At 38.5% G+C, this 19,512-nt stretch overlaps 1 protein-coding gene across 4 annotated transcripts in view; it reads right to left on the reverse strand.

Annotated features, from left to right (window-relative positions):
• Positions 1 to 19,512, reverse strand: part of PCSK5 (proprotein convertase subtilisin/kexin type 5) — a 449,573-nt gene that overhangs the window by 220,930 nt on the left and 209,131 nt on the right. For all 4 annotated transcript variants that reach the window (XM_044265871.1, XM_044265870.1, XM_044265868.1 and 1 more), the window contains exon 10: positions 2,962 to 3,065. In XM_044265871.1, the coding sequence (XP_044121806.1) occupies positions 2,962 to 3,065 (104 nt within the window). The remainder of the gene's footprint in view (positions 1 to 2,961; positions 3,066 to 19,512) is intronic.

Here is a 19,512-nt window from a genome sequence, read left to right on the forward strand (position 1 = left end):
CTTGGTTTTTCAAGGCTAACCTCCTCCCTTGTGCCCGTCAAAAGGAAGCCAGCAGCTGCATTTTCCAGGTCCGTAGCACATGTGGATTAGAATGCATGAAGCCTGCCTGGCAGAGAGGCCCACACCAACCAGCTGCTCGATCATCTGGTTCTGCTCTCTGCCTGGGCTGTCTTACATATGGCTCTGTCTGAAGAAATGTAAGGACCCTGCATGCAGAAATGTCAGGACTTGGCAGGGTCTGGTGAGGAATTGTTCTTTAGGGTGTTGGCTTCTCTGAAATGATCAGTGATGACTATCGAGTGTATCGATGACAAGACCCCCACACCGAATTGGTTGCTACTCTCAGCGGCAGAAGGAAGTTCTCAAGTTGATATTGACATCCCCAGTGCGGACGTGCACCTACCAAGCCATCCCTGAAACTCTTCTCACGTCCCCCCCCCCACTTTTTTTCTATCTTTCCACGTTTGCTTTTGTTTTTTAAACACTCTTCAAACAACTTAAATTGCTCAACATTAAGGGAACAAAAGCAAGCCCCGGGGAGCACAGATGTGTTTGGATGCCTTTCAGGCACACACCTCACTCTGCATCAGGACTTAAGTGGCACAGAGAAGAGCAGCCAGTGGCCACAGGCTCCTGTTTGCAGGGAACTTCTGGGCTTCTCCCGTCTAAGGAGAAATGTGTGGCCATGTGTTCCTGCTAAGCTGCAAAAACTAGCTGACCTCATTTAAAATACGAGCTCTCATGAAGCTCTCATTGCATAAAGCCCTTCCAAGCATTAGCTATTTTTTTTGGTTTGTTCAGTTCTTATTTCATAAAAAGTCGCCCATCTTTGTTCTATCCCAATGACCTGCATCCTTTCCTTCCCCAAAGCACGTGGCTTCTCCTGCGAGCCTCTGCCTTAATCACTTTTATTTGTGGGACACCAGGGAGGGGATGGTAATGCTTAGGATAGGGAAGAATATAGCTCTTTAAAAAATTATTCTGATCATGTTTAGATGAAATATGGGGCTTGCCATCAACAAAATTACAAAACAATTCCACTGGGAGTCCAGACCGTTCAGGGTAATTCATCTATGAAAAAGCGAACTTTAATTGTTACTCTTGGCAGCAAGCTAAGAGAAGGGTGAAACCGTATACTAAATATTGCCACGTGCAATAGTAAAATGCTCTTTCCTCCTTGCCAGAGCACTGTAGAGCCCCCTTCAGACTCAGGTTTGGATCTGGGGAGTTAGTCTGAATCCTGTTTCCCCCTCTCCAAAACCAACAGAGGTTTTCAAAAGAGCTACGTTTCTTATTAGAACCATTTGCTCTTTTTAACTTGCCAAAAAGGAATAAGTAAAACTAAGACTTTTATTTGGGTTAAAGTTGATTCCTCAGCTTCATGGAGGTCAATGTGCTTCGTCTGTGACCTTCTTCTAAAAAGTTCACTGCAGAGCCCTGAACCAGCCTAAGTTATGTTTTGGTCCCTTCTTCCTTCTTCCCTCTCAGCCTCAAGGATTTAGAAAGTAAGAGCTTGGGAGGGGGCGGACGCTCGTCAAAAAGAAACATCCTATGGCAAAGCACATCCTGGATTTTCTTCAACAACTGAAATCTCACATGTTTTTGATGCCACGTGAAGCAATTGCTATTTTGGGATCTAGTATCATGATCTGAGCTTCAGACAATGTGATTCCAACAAGGATTTACAACTCTTTAGATTAAAAGCTCACTGAACACTGCTACATTATATAGTTTAAGAGTAAGGAGAGGTGTCTCCTACTACTCAAAAACAGAGGGATATTCTTCTTTTTCTAAACATGGAGTGACGTCTTCAGTGAAGATATTAAGCAAAGAAATACTTTATAGGACACTGGTTATCTGGTGCATTTGGCTAAACATGAGACTATAAATACAAGTAATTTTTAAAATTACATTTTACATTTACAGCATGGATATTTGCATACATTGGATATAACTCACTGAAGATATATTAAAATCATATTTAAGAAATCGTATGTAGGTAATATTATTCAGCTTCTAAAATATTCAAGATGGGGAAGTAAGGGCCCAAAGTACTTAAATGACTTGCCCAGAATTATTTGACACGTTACCAAAGACCTGAAGACCAGAACTTCAATTATTGAGCCGATATCCCCCATGGTATGGGATACTAGTTTTCATCCACAGGGATATATAATGATACCAACATTATTTGGGAGTAAATTTAAGTCTGCAGATATGACTGAGAGTAATCTTTGCTATAACATATTAGTGGATTAAAATTTAAGTCACGTGAAACTTTAGGACATCTGCCTTACGTGATTATTTTCTTTTTGTTATAACGCTTATTATGGGTGATGACAAACTGCCCACCATTAGTAAGACAGTTCGAGGGAACTATAATCCTCAACCACCGGAAAAACAGCACTTGTGATATGATGTGTATAATTGTATAAAGACTGTATGTTACAAAGTTGCATAAGCACTTTTCATTGGCATAAAGTAATGTCTTAGAGTTAGCTGTTGGTGGAAGTTTAAGAAAACAAAATCAAAAACAGAGCAAGCATGGCCTAGAAACGAACAGTGAACAAAATATACCAGTCTTTACTGAAACGGAAGTTATCACTATAGAAGAGGAGGATGTTTCACATACATTGTTACAAACACCACTCAGGTAACCAATGACAGCAACCCCAAACTAACTAGAAGCCCCACAGGTCGACTACACTTGGAAGTTAGTTGTCTCTTAAGAAATTGACCTATGATGTGGGAAGCCAAGGAAATCTGCCTTTTCTGTGTTGTCTGAATTTAAAAAAAAAAAAAAAAATCCATCTGCCTTTTAGTTCCTCCAAGGGCCAGCTCTCTGTGTGTCAGCACACAATTTCAAGTTTCTCTGGAGGGATTCTACTTCCAGCTCTCCATTTAAAATGGGGGAAAAATAAAAATATTTTGCCTGTGACAGAATATGAAAGAAATTCTCACCCTTAAAACCAGCAGCATTGGTTTTCCAGTCATTAGCGTTCAAATGTCCCGCACGGGAAGTCCTGACAATAACATGCTGCACGTCTCTCCAGGTCAGAAACGGACTGGGGAAAGACAAGGTAAGAATCATTGTACCAAAAAAAAAAAAAAGATGGGGGAAGCAGAGAGTCACAAGCAAATTAAAAAAGCAAAAGCAAAATGGCAAAGTACTAAAAACAAAGGGTCAGTGATTTGGGTTTGGGGGCGGGAGGGTCAACAGAAGCCAAATGCCGCTGCGGTTCTTTCTCAACGTGGAGAAGTGACGTTAGTCTGGGGGAGGCAGAAAACGTAACCTTGAATTTAGGAAATAATGTGGGATTAGTCGCTGTCACTCAGTCTTTTAAAAGGGTGAGGATTTTTAGTTTCCTCAACAAAATGGCTCCCAATTCTGGCCTGGTCGTACATTGTGTGGAAGCTTGCATCGTCATCTGAAAATTACTATCAGCTAAAGTCAAAAACCAAAGTCTTCTGGAACATTCCTTGTCCAGCTATATCGCCAGGCAATTGATTTGTAATTTAATGAAGAACTTAGTATTCTGCATGGATGTATGGGATATAGGAAAAAACCTCAATGGAACCGAGTCCCCAGGTGTCAATGCTCTCAAAGAAAGAATTCGGTACAGAGCCCAAAGCTGGGCTCCAAGACACAGCTATGGGAGTACACTTAATCTGCAATAAGTAGTTATTGTATTAAGTTATTGGATACCTACTTCTTGTGATTGTTAGCCCAAGAGCCCAAAGACCTGGAGCAGAAGTCGCTTTCATTGGAGAACCACAATACCACTCCTAAACATACAGAAAGCAAATGCAGGTATAGGTGCAGGGACTCCTGTTCTCTTTCAAAGAGTACGTACACACTGGAAGGCATCTGACTCAAAGCATGCATGAAATTCGCATCATGACGCCTCTTCATTTCAGTCTTGAATGTCAGGGTGACAATGTTTTACTTAACTGGGAAATATGGCAGTTATCACGCAGCTGGATAGTTACTCTGCTTCTCATCCTCCACTTTCATTTTAGAAGGCCTTTTGCCAGGGCTGGGTCAGAACATTGAAGGGAGGGGGATGATGATTTGCTATCTTCCTTGAGGTGTGACAGGAGCACGTGGTAATCCCTATGAGCCCTCCTATGCGCGCAGATGGACGCTGGCATCTCCCAGGAGGAGGGGAAACCTGGTATCTGAGTTACAGCTGATTTTCGGTGATGGAGCAGGACACTGCTTTATTTTCTACTATGTTTTCCCATCACATTTACCACGTTCGTGTTTTTGAGAGTGGGGGCCCAGTGATCAGATTCTGGACTTTTCATTTCCTACTTATGTGAAATTGACCTCTCAAAGTTTCAGATTCCCTGTTTAGCACACAGATGCTAATATCTACTTTACTTCATTGTACTGATGAAATGAAAGTGATGGCGCGTACTTAACCTAGTTCTTGGTGCGAAATAAGCCATCAAGAAGTGGTGGACAGTACAACATTCTGCTAAGTTTTGAGCCACTTAGTTTTGAGTTCCCATGTGGTGGCCTGAACATAAAGGAGATGGGGAGAGAAAAAAGTATGATAGAGTTGGATATCATTTTGCTCTGCCCCCAGATTAAAAATAAGAGAGACACTACCGCCATTTCCAAAGAGGGAGCAAGACTGGATGTGAGGTTGCTTTCATAACGTAACTTATACAAGGAAATTGAAGCCCAACCTTATGAATTTTAAAAATATAAGAACAAGGGAAACAGACTTATTTGTTTTGTTTTACACAACACTTGTTAGGAACCAAGTTCAGAACCTGACAATGCACCGACTCTAGAGAAAGGGAGGGAGGTTGTGGGATGGGGCCCAGGAGGTGGATAAGTTTTGCTTCTAAAAACCAATAGCATGATTTGGCCCTTTGCTGATTGATACTGAACCCTCATAATCATTCAGTAGAGACCATGTACCATGGTCAGAAAAATTAGGAAAACAGTCAAGGGATAATTCTGAAAGCTAGGGTCACATTAAGATTTTTTCCCTGATCTGCCGGAGATGTAAATCTCATCTCCTTTCTCTTTCCCAGGGTAGTTATTTGGGAGAGGGGCAAAAATCAACAACAAAAAAGCTGTCTCAAAAGACTTTCCAGCCACTTATTTATGGTACAGCATAATCCTCTCAAATGGACAAGCATATTTTTTTTGTTTTTTCTCATGAGCAAACAGCAAGATACCTAAAAGTACACTTGGATTTGATAAATATGTCTAAACCAACTGAATGAGTTTAAAATAACATTTAACACATAGATAAAACATCCTCATTGTAAATATTACTCTTTATGGAAAACCACGAAAAAAAAAAAAGGAAAAGAAAAAGAAAAAGAAATGAAACAAGTTTCCTATGTTACCTATCAGCAGGGAAAGATTCCTTTGGAAAGATCAAGCACAAGGTCTGACCATCAGGAGACCATTTCCCTAGTGACACTTAGCACGTAAAATATAATGATGATGACGACGATGACAGAACAGGGACCATTTATCTCGAGCCTTAAGCAGTTGTATTCAGGCCGATTCAGGAAATCAGCCTGAAGAAACGCGAGTTACTTGCTCTCATGCTGGGTTATAAAAACTAGCTCTTCTTGGAGTACTTGTAATTAGAAGGAAGAAATCAACATCCGGAAACGGAAACGGTGTAATTCAGGTAATTTTACTCTGACATTTGATAATGCACAACTTCAAAAATCATTTAATTTCAAAATTTCCTGAATTTCGCCAAAAGCAAGGAAGTTAATACAGGAAACCAAGGAATTTTTGCCTCCATGGTGTTTCTACCCGTGGGAGGGTAACTAATTAGTGGCTCAGGAAATAGCCATAGGTTAATTTGTTGGTATCCTGAGAGGGCTTGTATTTAGGGGGAAGTCTGATTTCTATTTTATGACCTATTTGTATTTATGCTTTCAGGGATTCGTAGAAGTGAAGTCAGACTAGGAAACTTCTAGAATGTCATATACTGAGCTGAGTGAAAGCAAAGAGAAGGCTGTATGCCTTGTGTGGGGAACTTTCCAGGCCACAATGGTGAAGTAGGAACCCCTAAAATGGCCCCCCTTCTGCCAATTACCCTGGAGGCACACTACCCTGACTTCTGAACACCAAGACCTCTCTCACCACCAAGAACAGAAGATGGAGCGCCAAGAGCTTTGGGGGCAAATGAAAATCAAGAGGCCACAAGTATAACCAGGAGGAAAGGAGCAGGTCCTCTCAATTCTGAGCCTGAGCCCATTAAAAACCACAGGACTTAGGCCACATACCCCCCCACCCCTTAGGCTTCCTCCCTGGAATTATTGACAATTACCTTTAAACCACAATATATACTAGAAGGGTAACGTTTATAAATGCCTGCAAATCTTGGCTAGCCCCCTTCAGGGGCTTCCAGTTAATAACCAACATTCAATGAGCACTTGGCCAGGGCCAGGTCGTGCATGTTCTACACGCATTATTACTGTGTAATCTTAAACATCCAATGAACAGAGATTATGCTTTCATTCCCATTTCACAGATAGCAAAATGGAGACTCAGAGTTACACACAGTAGTTGGTGGTAGGGCTACCATTCAAACCAGCTGCACTTGGTGGGCTGGGGATCCTCTGGTCTCACTTACTATTTAACGCCATTTCCAGATGGAACCCTCCCCCCAACTCCCAATGTGGAACGGTGCCTTGGGTGGCTCTCTGACAACCAGATCAGGAAGCCGAGTGCAGCATGTCATGTCCTCGTGGTCACATATGGTTATAACTGCACCGCCTCTCTCAACTCAGTTGGCGGATTTTCGTTTGCCACCAAATTCAGGAGATCCTCGAGTCTTAATCTGGGTTTTAGGTTGGGAACCTTAACTTTGGCCCATTCTTTCTAAAGTAAATGGAAAGATAACAAAGTGGGACATATCAGATTATTCTGATAACAGTATCACACGTTTCTACTATAAGTTACAACATTGTATCATTTAACATTATGGTTATGAACTTGCCACCTTCTTTGACATGCTCACACTTTGATGTGGTTTATAGTCTGGTTGGGTAATACTCCTCCAGTCGGGGAGCTCATCTGAACCCCATCTCAAACACTTCTAGTTTCCAGCAGCAAAAACAGGATTATTAGTGACACGACTGCTACCTGGTGTTCTATTTTCATTCTGAGCGTATTCAGAAGTATTCATGGCCCCAACAGCACATGTAGAAGAAGGAAGACACATCCCAAGAAAGACACTTTGTCCAGTGCTTCTTGTTGGGCTCCTAAGTTCAACTGCTAGCACTTAAATGAAAACAAAACAAATTTTCTCCCCATGAGTTTTCTCAGCTAATTCCACACATGTGTGAACTGTCCGAAATCAAATCTATACTTGGAGGTGCTTAAAAAAAAGGACCAATTTTGGAGCCTCCGTGACTGACTCACCTGCGTTTACTAAAAAGAAACAAGAAATAATCTTCCCCCACCCCCCAGCCCCCCAGATGGACCTATCATCACAGGCAGTTAAGAGGTAACTGATGAAAAGTACAACACATACACATCTTGGTACAGAAAGAGAATTTGTCAACTCGAGCAGCAACAGCAAATCCAGAAAATGAAAACTATTTCCTGAATGCGGCAATCTTCTCTACACAGAAGAGTGATTCTGTCTAATGAGTGATGAGCAACTTCATGAACCAGTCCTATGGGGAAACTGTACGACCCATCAGCCATCATCCAATTGACTAAATATTCAACAAAAAAATCCAAGACAAAAAACAGTCTCGTTTTTTGTTCCTTAAGATGGTGTAAAATAGAAATGTAGCCAGAACAAGTAGCCAGAAAATTAATGTCACTGTACGGATGCTAAATAAATCAGCAATCATGGGGAAAGAGTCATTGTGAGCTGGAAAAAGAAAGATGAGACAGAAAGTGTTTGAAGCCCATGGAGGTTGGTAAAAACATTATTCGGAACTATACCGAGTGCATGCCAATGATGGTTCTAGAATAAAATACTGACCATCCAACAAAGGAAACCAGTCTTCTTTCGCCAGGTAATGAATCCACCAAAAGGACCATCAGACCATTAGTCCCACTGCAAAGAGGAGTAGGTCCTGCTAATGGGAACGTGTTTTTGTTCTGTTGTGTTGTGCTAGACCCTGTACTCTATGTGAATTCAAAAGCTCCAGGCCTAAAATTGTGTGTGCTAACAGAAAACAGTTAATACTCCATCCAAATATGGAAATATGACTTCTCCTGTTATCACTGAGACACCTACCTATGATCCATCGATACCTGAACTGAGATAGAAAAGATACAAGAAAAGAGAAGATGGGTTGAGGACTATCCAAGTCAAATTTATATTATACTCTTTCATATACATCATTCACGGATTACCTCAAGTGAGTATAAACCAAAGGTACAGAAACTGGGTCTCTGAACACACTTTAGGGAAGGAAGTCCCTAACTGACAAAGAATATGCTGCCACTGAAATTGAATTGTCTTCTTTCCTTTATATATCTCGGCTTATCTTCAGGATTTGTCATTACACCAAAAACACATCAATTAAGTTTTCTGCAGCTCAATAATCCTTTCCCTGAAATACTTCGCTACCTAAACTCTTAGGGAATATGATTTGACGAATGGTCACACAAAGGTACGCTAACTTGAGGTCACATAGACTGAGAGTTCCACAATAGTGGAACTCCGTCCTACTCCCTGTACACTCAATTCCCTCCAACAGGAAGGTGTAAGTACACTCAATTCCCTCCAACAGTGAGGCTGTAAATCCTGGCCATTCTAAAATCCTCTCTCTCTTCATGTACCCTGCAGCCTCAAATCCAAGTGTGACCCTCATTTTCATCTCCAAGCTTTGAAATGTTTTGAAGTAGATAAAATGTGACAAGATGAGAGCTTCCTCCCAAGTCAAGGTGTGAGCAACCCAAGCCTGGGAAGGAAGCTGGAGGACAGCACTCACTTTCCCTTTTCTGCTAGTTTTGCAGGTTGTCCAGCACTCAGCATGAATAAATATACAGTTCCAAGTCAACTGACCTAATTCTGCAGGAAGACATTGTCACCCACATTTTTATTTCTCATTTAAATTTGTTCTCAAAAATAATAAGAAACATAGCTCGTAGACACATGAATATGATGCTTTAGAGTCAGGAAATCTTCGGGTAAATCATACCTGCTACCTAAGTCTTCTGGAACGCTAGATGATGTACTGACACTCTTAGGGACTCTGTTTTCTCAACAGTAACACACACTCTACAGGCTGTTTACGAGGACTCAAGGTAATGAATACAGAGTGCCTGGTACATGACAGACTCCCAAAGACAACAGTCATCACAATGGACTGAGACACACAATCTCTCATCTTAAAACGATTCAGAAGGACCACCTGAAGTCTATCCTACCATTTGATGAAGATCCATTTAATTAAGCTGTTTTCTTCTATTCCTAAATTTGGATGGTACATTTTTTAGTTCTTGTAATGAGCAAGTGAGCAAAATAGCATTTTTGACACATTGGTCTACTTGCGCTTAGTGAACCAGCAACGCCACTAAGATCTGACAGAAGCATCTGGTTGTAATGAGCCCGTGGTGTAGGCCGCAAGCTGACTGGTTAGGGAAACAAGAACCTGGACCCAGCGTGACTGTAACAAATCCTATTTGTGGAAACATCTTTCCTCTTGACGGTTGGCCACTGAGGTGTTGTAGAGGAGGGTGGAAGGTTCTTCAGGGAATATTGGTGTGATGTATGGTACCAAATGTTAGGATGAAAGACTGCACATACGCATTTGCTTAACTGAACTGCAGGATGGCAGTGTTTTTGAAACTTTTCTACCAGAGTTCAGGGATTTGCAGAGTTCCTGCCACAAAAGCCAGAAGTCGAACCCTTGGACAGGCGTCATAAATACTCGGCTGCATCTCTGTTACCACTATTAACCTAAATTACAGCATTTTCTCTCATTTTTTTCCCTTTTGAATACAAGGGATTAAAGTGATGCCTTTCTACCTGCTTATCAAAAAAGCATATGTTAAAATAGGGATTCTCAATGCTCACCTGCATTTTAAACTTCAATGAAAATCAGTATGCATTTTGTCTAGAATTTTAAGTAAATGTTATTCTATTTTAGAAACTCCTGGTTTATCATGTCAACTCCTAGCAGTCTTTCTAATTATTAGATGTCAACCATGACAGAAAATATTTTTTAAAAGTTTTATGCACGGCACACACACACTGAGGGAAAGATCAACTAAGATTAACGGAAATCTATAACAGAAATTTATTTCAAGTAACCTTATGGCTGATGTTTATTGTTTAACGTTTCCATACTTTACATTAAGAAAACAGAGCTGACTTATCACCTGAAGGAGGGGGGTGGGGAGAAATGACAAAACACACTCCAAAAGTTAACCCTTGTTTCCCCATCTAGCTCTTGAATTAAAGACCCAAGATACTCATGGCCTAAAAAAGTACACACATGGTTCTCTACTAGACCTGTACTCCTTTTTAAAATTTCAAGGCAGCTCAAGCATTAACTCTACCTCTCCTGTCCCTATTGTTAGACTCTCAAGTCCTAGAAATTCCAAGTTTCTTTTTTATAGCTTCCCTTATCCCTCATGTGAGATGCCAAAATCATGTCCCCCAGACTCCCCAGTAGGGAGGGGATACACAAGAAATAGAGTTATGAGTAATAAAGCATAAGTAAGAGTCCATTGGGTATTTCTGAGAAAGCCTTGTCTTTCTTCCTACGGGCATTCTCCAATTATCCTTCATTCCTTCCTTCCAACTTTTACCTGAATGTGGATGTGAGGGGGCTCATTTGGCTAGGCGACTGCCTTTGGCTCAGGTCCCAGGATCAAGACCTACATTGGGCTCCCTGATCACTGGACAGTTTGCTAGTTCCTTGCACTCTCTCTCTCTCTCATATAAATAAAATCTTAAAAAAAAAAAAAAATGAATGATGGCTAGAGCTGCAGCAGCCATTAAGAAAAGACGGAAAGAAGGGTGCCTGGGGTGGCTCAGTGGGGAGTCTGTTTCCCCCTCTCCCTCTGCCCCTTTCCCCACTTGTACATGCTCTCTCAAATTTTTAGGAAATCCTTAAAATAAATAAGTAAACACATACATACATATATACATATTGAGAGAATAATGCAGATTCAGCTTTGGTAGCTTTGAGTTTCTGAACCAAGGTCTTGTGGATTTCCTGCTGTACCCACTATACTTTCTTGGTACCGAATGTAATTCCTAACATATATATCTCCAAAACTATCGAGTACTACATGGCACTTATTGCGTGTTCACTGTGTGCCAGGCACACTGTGAGAAGTACTATATTCGTGATTTCATTTATTCTTCCTGGCAATCCAAGGAGATGCTATTACTTTTATCACCCAAATAAGGACATCAAAGCACAGAAAGTATTGGAATCCTGCTCAGGGTCATAGGATTAGCTAGGGCTGACTCCAGAGCCTGGTTCTTCTCCACTCCAGCTCCGCCCACTTTGACTGGAGGAGGGACCACAGGGGGGAAAAGCCAATGAGCGCTGCCGGCAAGCCTCTGCCTAGATCCTGTCCTCCCCAGGCATTCCTCACTGGATGGATCTCCACCAGGACCTGGGAATTGACCACTGGGTCTTGTCTATCACCCCATCCTTCAAGGGCAAGTTTGCATAGGTCTGTACTTGGGTGGTAAATAGAGCAGGGATAGCAGCACAGCTTTTCTGAAGCCAGAGTTTCTCATTGAGAGTAATTTTAAAAAGGGCAAAAATAGGAACCAAGGAAGAACCAAGGGAAGGAAAAAGAAAAAAAAAAAAAAAAGAAAAGAAACGTAAGAAGGAAGTACAGGGACAAGAAAATGAAGAAAAGGGAAAGGAAAAGAAGAAAAATAATATAGAGCCCATGGAAAAGAGAGTGAACAAAAAGGGAATACATCAGTACAGAAGGTAAGTGTAGATGACAAAATAGAAGCTGAGAGAAAGAAGTACTAGAAAGAACATACAGTAGTATCAGGAAAAGCGAAGTTTGCAGGAGAGGGAGTCCACTGATAACAGAGTCCACTGTTCCTGTGGAACTGAAAGTGTGGAAAATGGGGTTAATGATACGGACTACAAATGGAAGAATATCCCCCCAGTTTTGTTTGTTTGTTTGTTTGTTTTCAAGGAAAGTAATGAAGTGATGACAAGGAAAGACAAGATGTCAGATCTGGAGGCCAGGAAACAGAAACCCACTTCAAGAGACGAGCTTTGTCTGCCCCTGAGGACCAATAGGCACTGTCTTTACTACCTCTTTCCAGCTGTTCTACTGGTGCTTTGCAGTAATGCACACAAAATCACCCCATGAGGGCAACAACTTACTATTTTCTTCTTACAGATGTGGAAGCTGAGGCTTTCCTAAAGTCATGTCACAGTGAGAGCAAGAACACGGCTCTGCATCCGGGTGTCTCAGGCTCCAGGGCTTGAGCTCTGAAGCCCGTGGTATGCTTTGTTAGTCATCAAAATCTTACTTGATTAAAAATGCCCAAGGGAGGCTCAAAGGACTTGGTAGGTTTCAGGAAATACTAAGAATTGCATCCCCGACACTCATCCTGATACGTATGAGTGTATGTATGTGTCTGTGTGCAGATAGGTAATTTCAAACACAAATGAGAAGTATCCTTAAAGCAATTTAGGAATTAAAACAAAACAGAATTTCTGTCTTAGGACTCCCTGCAAAGCTTATTACAGGAGACAATGAAAAAGGACAGTTAAAACCACTGAAGGGAAACAAGCCCAAGAATTTTCTACTATGCTCTTGTCCTTTATGAGTAAGTGCAGAAACACACATTGGTAGGACTGACTAAGTCAACTAACCTACCTCTCTACAAACACATGCTCTGAAAACCAAAATAAAGCAAACAGATAACTTCAAGATCTGTTTCAGCTGATGAATACATAAATCAAAATTAAAAACCCTACAATATGTTGTTGTTACGAAAGACCTTCTAAGGGTTCAAAAATCAAACACAAAGGGGAGACTTAATAAGTCTTTTAACACAATTCTTCAAAAAAGAAAATAAAAAATAATAGTAAGAAATAAATTAATTAAAACAGCGTGTTGCATAAATCCAGATTATGCTATTAAACATGCAGAAATAAGTACAGGTGGGGCAAGTAAAGTAAATTTAAACCAAGTTCATATAGCAAGGAGTCAAAGGGGTAAGTCCCTAATTACAAGATATATTTATTTTTAAATAGCAGCTTTATTTAAAAATGGTATCTAAAACTTATTGACATTATTTTAAAATCATTTTTTAACCTAAGAAAATAAAATGTATAAACAAAAAAAGATAGGGCACAGATTTTTCCACAACACACACGTGAATGTATGCATGGAAAGATTAGTTGCAAATGATGTAACATTTTAGACATAAAAATACTGGACATAAAAATACTGAAAAGAACAAGGAAGTACAATTTGGCTAAAAGATAATGTAGTATCTACAATAACTATCTAACAGGATGAAATGTTTTCATCAAAATGTATGGATCAAAGACCATAAGAAAAAAGAAGTAACAGAGGGACCCAGTTTACTATTCAGGTAATTTAATCCACTTATTTCAGGGGAAAGACTATAAAGGATTTGTTTATATAGTAGATATAATTTAATAATATTAAAACATATCTCCTACAAAGAGTTATTTCTTTTTCTTAAGAATTCATGGATCCACCAAAGAGCCTTGAAAAAGTTGCTGATACACTGAGCCAAAAGGAAATCTCAACTGCCCTAAGGAAAAACAATACCTTACACACCACTAGTGTGGTTGATTATCTAGCTTCATTATCTGACCAGCATACAATGGAGAAAAAGGTCAATAACAAGAGAAACAAAGTTTGTTAAACAGTTGAAAGTACTATTCTCAATTGTCATTCTACCAAGGAGGTAGCCCAAATATCCTTAGAAAGTAATGACAGTCAGCCAAAAGTGTCTTCAGAGGTAAATATGCAGTTTTGAAAAAAATCATACTAATATAAAAGGAGAAATAAATGAACCATGATTCATCCAGTAAGATTAACAAGAGAATGAAAAGCGATCCTAAGGAAAACAGAAAAGATATTTACACAATAAAAAAAAAAGGACAAAAGAAAAACAGCATTACTCATGAACAAATTCAAGAACTGGCCTTTTGAAAAAAATAATAGCAACAAAACATCTAACAAAGAAAATAATATATAATATGTATATTAATATTAGATATATTAAAATATATTATGCTATAAGTATCAAAATATGCCATTATATCATAGTTATCATTATCATTATATACAATTATTAATTAACACATTTGAACATCTTATGAAATGGACACAGTTTTAGAGAATATAGGTAGAAAGAATTAAAACTGAAAAATGTATCAAAGAATTACCTCTCAGAGTTAGGGACAGATGGTTTCATTCAAATTTACAAGGATAGTGATCACAAGTGTCTCCAGAGAAAAGAATAGATACAAAATTTCACAGTTGGTTTGTGAATTTAACATCACTTGATATATTAGAACAAAAACAAAAACAAAAAAACAAAAATCTGGCAGAGATAGAGGCAGAGTACAGACAGGTCAAGTCAATCTGAATTAGGAAGCTTCCCTCTTCGTTTACTACTTATGCTACCATATACTTGAGGGATAAATGGGAAAAAAATAAAGAATACTTTACAAGATTCTCTTTATATTCCATCAGTACACAATTAATATTAGCTAGCTGTTGTAACAATACAGAACACACACATACACACACACGCCCACACACACATTATTCAGTTAAACTATAAATGTCACTCAGGAAAATAAACACAAAGCCATATATAAAATATTCTAATACTAAACCAATAGCATACTAAAGAAGCCAAATTTCATTCATAATATAAACAGAAATAATATTTTAAAATCTATTATTCTAACAAATCCCATAAATGATTTCAGTATGAGAATCTAGATACTAAAAATCTCAACAGATACTGAGAAAAGACCCAAATTCCATATTTAACAAAACCTCAGTAAAACCAAAAATGTTCCAGAGCCATGTGAAGAAAAGCACACATCAACAAAAAGTGAAACAAAGGTTAAATAAAATCCAGAGAAAACCAGGACCTAGACATGAAAGCTTATTGTCATTCTTAATACTTAATATTTTAAATGGTTAACTAATATAATAGAAACACTAATCATAATTATATCAGCTTCCCTATTTGTAATACTTTAGAAATGCCCAAATTTATTTCATCTTGGCAACAATCTGGTGATTCTGGGTAATTACCCCAAATTTCAGGTGAAGAAACCGAAATTTAACAGGTCAAGAAACACAATTTTCACTTGTTGAAGGTTACCTAGGTAGTAATGAGGTGGAGGAAGGGTCGAACAGAAGCCAGCCTACTCCAAAACCTGAAGTCATAATGACTACTTTGTACAATAAAGACAAACACCAAAAACCCTCAAATGAACAGAGATAAGTATTACTATAGCCAGAAGCCATGTATATAACCCTCCCCACATACACCAAAAAACAAGATAATCAGTTACAACGTACTGTGAATTAAAGGGGCTAGAGAAAAGAAAAATATACAAAAAAATTGTATGTGTTAAACATGAGCAATAACTAGTTAAGGGCAAAATGGTAAGAGCAAAGCATACAAATATTTGCCATTCCGAAGATAAGTCTAACCCAAAAAGTATGGAACGAAAGACAAGCCTGAAATGTTATTTTGCCAATAAAAGAGAGATCTGAATAATTCAGAGGCAGATATTCTTGAATGCGAAAACCAACTGTTACAAAGAAGCCCAGATTCACACAGTTGTCATAAATTGTCACTCAGACTGTTTTGGGCAACATGGCAAAAGGGTTCTAAATTTTTCCTGGAAAAATAAATAGGTAAAAACGCTTAAAGAAAAATTTAAAAAAGTGGAATGAAACTGAAATGTCAAAAGAACTGACAGAATAATAAACAGAAAACTCAAGGGAGACCTTGATAAATTCAATGACTGGAATTCAAAACAAATTGTTTTTGGAGATGGATTACATAAGAAATGGCATCGAGTAAATGGATCTCTATAAAAATTCAACTTAGATCCTCATACTGAATGCCAAAATAAATTCTACTGAAAAATGAAATGAGAAAACCCTAGATGAAAAATAGAAGTTGGTAATTGAGATAGGAAAGGACTTTCTAACATGAGCTCTTAACTTGGGATCCATGGATTACCCTGGGGTACAGCATATCCTCTGCTATAGATATGTTTGGGATCATTTTAGGGGGAAAGCATACATAGTTTTTATAAGCATATGTAACATTCTTCAGGAGGTACAAAAAGATGAGTCATGACTAACTGAAGAATTTATCAAGGACACAGAGAATTGACTAATAATAATGAAAGAACAAAGAAAAAAGTCCCATCTGTCAAAACAATCTGAAGCAAACTTGAAGCAAATGACAAATTGATAAAGTATTTGTAATAACTATGGCCAGAGGTAATATATAGAGCATATACTGATAAGAAAAATATTAACAAAAAAATTGGTACGTGATTTATAGAGGATTCACAGCATCACATCCGTTTTGAGTGGCTTGGAACCATGTTTTTGTAACTCAATTTGAACTTTAGTTCCTAGAATTCAGGAATTTCTCAGTACCCAATTTCCAACAAGTAGCCATAGACATCCACAATGACCTAAAATCTTCTTGATTCTAAGCTTGCTTATGTTGGACAAAGCATTAGGTAGGTAAAACAGATGGTAAAAACAAAAAAAACAAAAAAACAAAAAACAACAAAAACTAATGGAAGAAGGAAGACAAAATGAACACAGGATCTGAAGGGAAGGTGACAGGCAGATTGAAGACAATAAAGTAGGAAATACTGTTGCAAAAAATACATTGTATACATTAAGAATATTTGTAATGGGCATCATAGTATTATGGAGTTACTTTACTATTCAAGCATAAAAAAGTTGCTGAGTTGTTCAAAGTTGTGTAGGGAGAGTTTTGATTTTTGCTTCTATATTTCTATGCTCTTTATAGTCTCTTTTTTACAACAGGTATGTATTATTTTAGTAATAACAATCTATCTTTTTTTTAAATGGTTCTATTGCTAGCAATATTGGTGGAGATAGGTTTGCTCTTCTGGGATCTTTCAGTGTTCAATATTTTAGTGCAAATGAAATCAGTGGAAGGCTGGTAACTTAATTTCGCTGAATAAGGACAGCATCATTTCATACAATTAAGAAAATTTTATACCAAAATAGTGCTTAATTTCCAAATAAGCCACTTAATTTTTTTTAAACTAAAAAAAAAAAAAAAAGCCCTTTATTTTTAAAATAACTTACTTTACATTACCAGTATTATTCTCCTTTGCCTAGTGATCCTTGAACGTTCTCACTAAATAGCATCTCTACAGACCAGATGGGCTCTGGGCAACCTTCCAATGTTATGATTTCTCAGACAAACTGATCACAAGTATTTTATATTTCAGGTAAGGTATTACCTATAACGGAGAATTTTAGCACAATGAAAATTATAAAATGGAATACATCTGCTATGGTAATGAGGCTATTAGATGTCAACTCCAATGGCACCTAAATTCAGAGCGATGAATAAGAATACAGCTTGACTAATATGATCACTCCCAGATCATACTCTCTCTAGGAATCTCCCTCTTATATTCTTTCAAGTCGGTTATAAAAAAGGTTTCCAATGGCCAAATAACAAGCAGACTCCTCTGAGAGCCTGCCTTAAATTTCCCTCAATTCTCTTCCCTCCTCCCAAAATACCCTGGTTGTGTATCAATTTTTTCAGATAAACTGTCATGCCCACCAAAAATAGAAAATTGAGGGGTATCTGGGTGGTTCAGTCAGTTAAGCATCCAACTCTTGATTTTTGGCTCAGGTCATGATCTCAGGGTTCTGAGATCAAGCTCTGCATTTGGCTCCATACTGGGCATGGAGCCTGCTTAAGATTCTCTCCCCTTCTCTCTGTCCCTACCCACCCTCTTAAAAAAAAAAAAATTAAATTAAAAAAGACAATTGTCAAAAACAGATTACTAACTGTCTTTTAAAAAGACAAATTAAAGCCTTCACTGGATTCTGGATGAATAATTTTAAACTTTGAAGGGATGTCCAGTTTTCAATCATGTACAAGCATATTTCTAAATATTGGTAGAAATAAAAAATATGGATTATTTCTCTTCTTCGTTTGGACTTCTGTTATCTAAGTCTTGGTCATGATGTCAAGCAGCATTGGATAAGAAAGGGTGAAACTCAGTTAATGCTACAATCAAACAATAATCAGGAAAACTAAAAAAAAAAACCAAGTGTAAGTTGGATCACATTTATGACTTCACTTTCAGCAAAAATACTGTCATCTCATTGGTGGCCCTCCCTAATCCTTCCCTTATTTGCCATTATGACCCTTCCCTACCCTTAGCCCATCAGCACATCCTATCACAATATCATCTTTCATTTTTTTCTTTCATAGCACCTACTGTCAGATGTAATTAATTTGTATGCCTCCCTTTGCTGGAATGCATGTTCTCTGGGAGCCAGGTTCAAAGCATCACATGCATTTGGGATAAACCTAGTACCATTTCTGGGAGATTCGCATGGAACATCCAGGTTTTGCTCACAGATGTATTCTAGTTCTACGCACGGTGCCAGACACACATGGAGTCACATCAGAATTCTGATGCCAAAGATTCCAACAAGGACTATATGTGTATTTCAGCTTCCAAGATGGGGAAGAAGGTGTTTCAAAATAGAGATGATGGTAACAAGCATGACTCTAAGTATTTCTTGAATCAGTCAATCAACATTTGGAATTAAAACTAAATTTGTTGGCATGGATACCCTACTATCTACAGCTACCTTAACAGATACCTAATTCATACTTTTCAATAACTAAAGGGAGACTTCCTTCTCTCCACGGATTCATTCCCTCATTAAATGAATATTCGATTGCCTACTATGTGCCCAATATTATTCTTGGTTCTGTTGGGGCTACTGCACATCTTCACTTTCAAGACAGCTGACGGGCCAGGGGGATGGTTTCTTCCTGTGGTCTATGGACCCCTTGTAATCGAATCACCCAAACTATATTGAGAGCTTCAAAATCTGCTTTTTAAAAAAGGATTTTATTTTTAAGTAATCTTGATACCCAACCTGGGGCTTGAACTCACAGTCCTGAGATCAAGAGTCACATGCTCTCCCAACTGAGCCAGCCAGGTGACCTCAAAATCTACATTTTTAAACAAGATTCTGTATGACTCGTACATACTAAAACTGAAAAAATAATCTTCAGAGTATAGTTTGAATTCCTTTTTTTCTATAAAGTCCTCCTAAATCATCCCTATTCAAAGTTTTGACATCCTTCTCCGTACTCATGGCCCTCGTATTGCCCAGCAGCCATTTGCAATAAAGCATATCTTGTTATAGCTCTTACAGCGGAAAGGTGATGTGGTATAATAGTGTGTTCTGGTGTCACGTCACCTTGAATTCCATCTCTAGATCTACCCCTTTCACCT

This window comes from Neovison vison, chromosome 9 (genome assembly GCF_020171115.1).
Source record: "Neovison vison isolate M4711 chromosome 9, ASM_NN_V1, whole genome shotgun sequence".
Lineage (NCBI taxonomy): Eukaryota > Metazoa > Chordata > Mammalia > Carnivora > Mustelidae > Neogale > Neogale vison.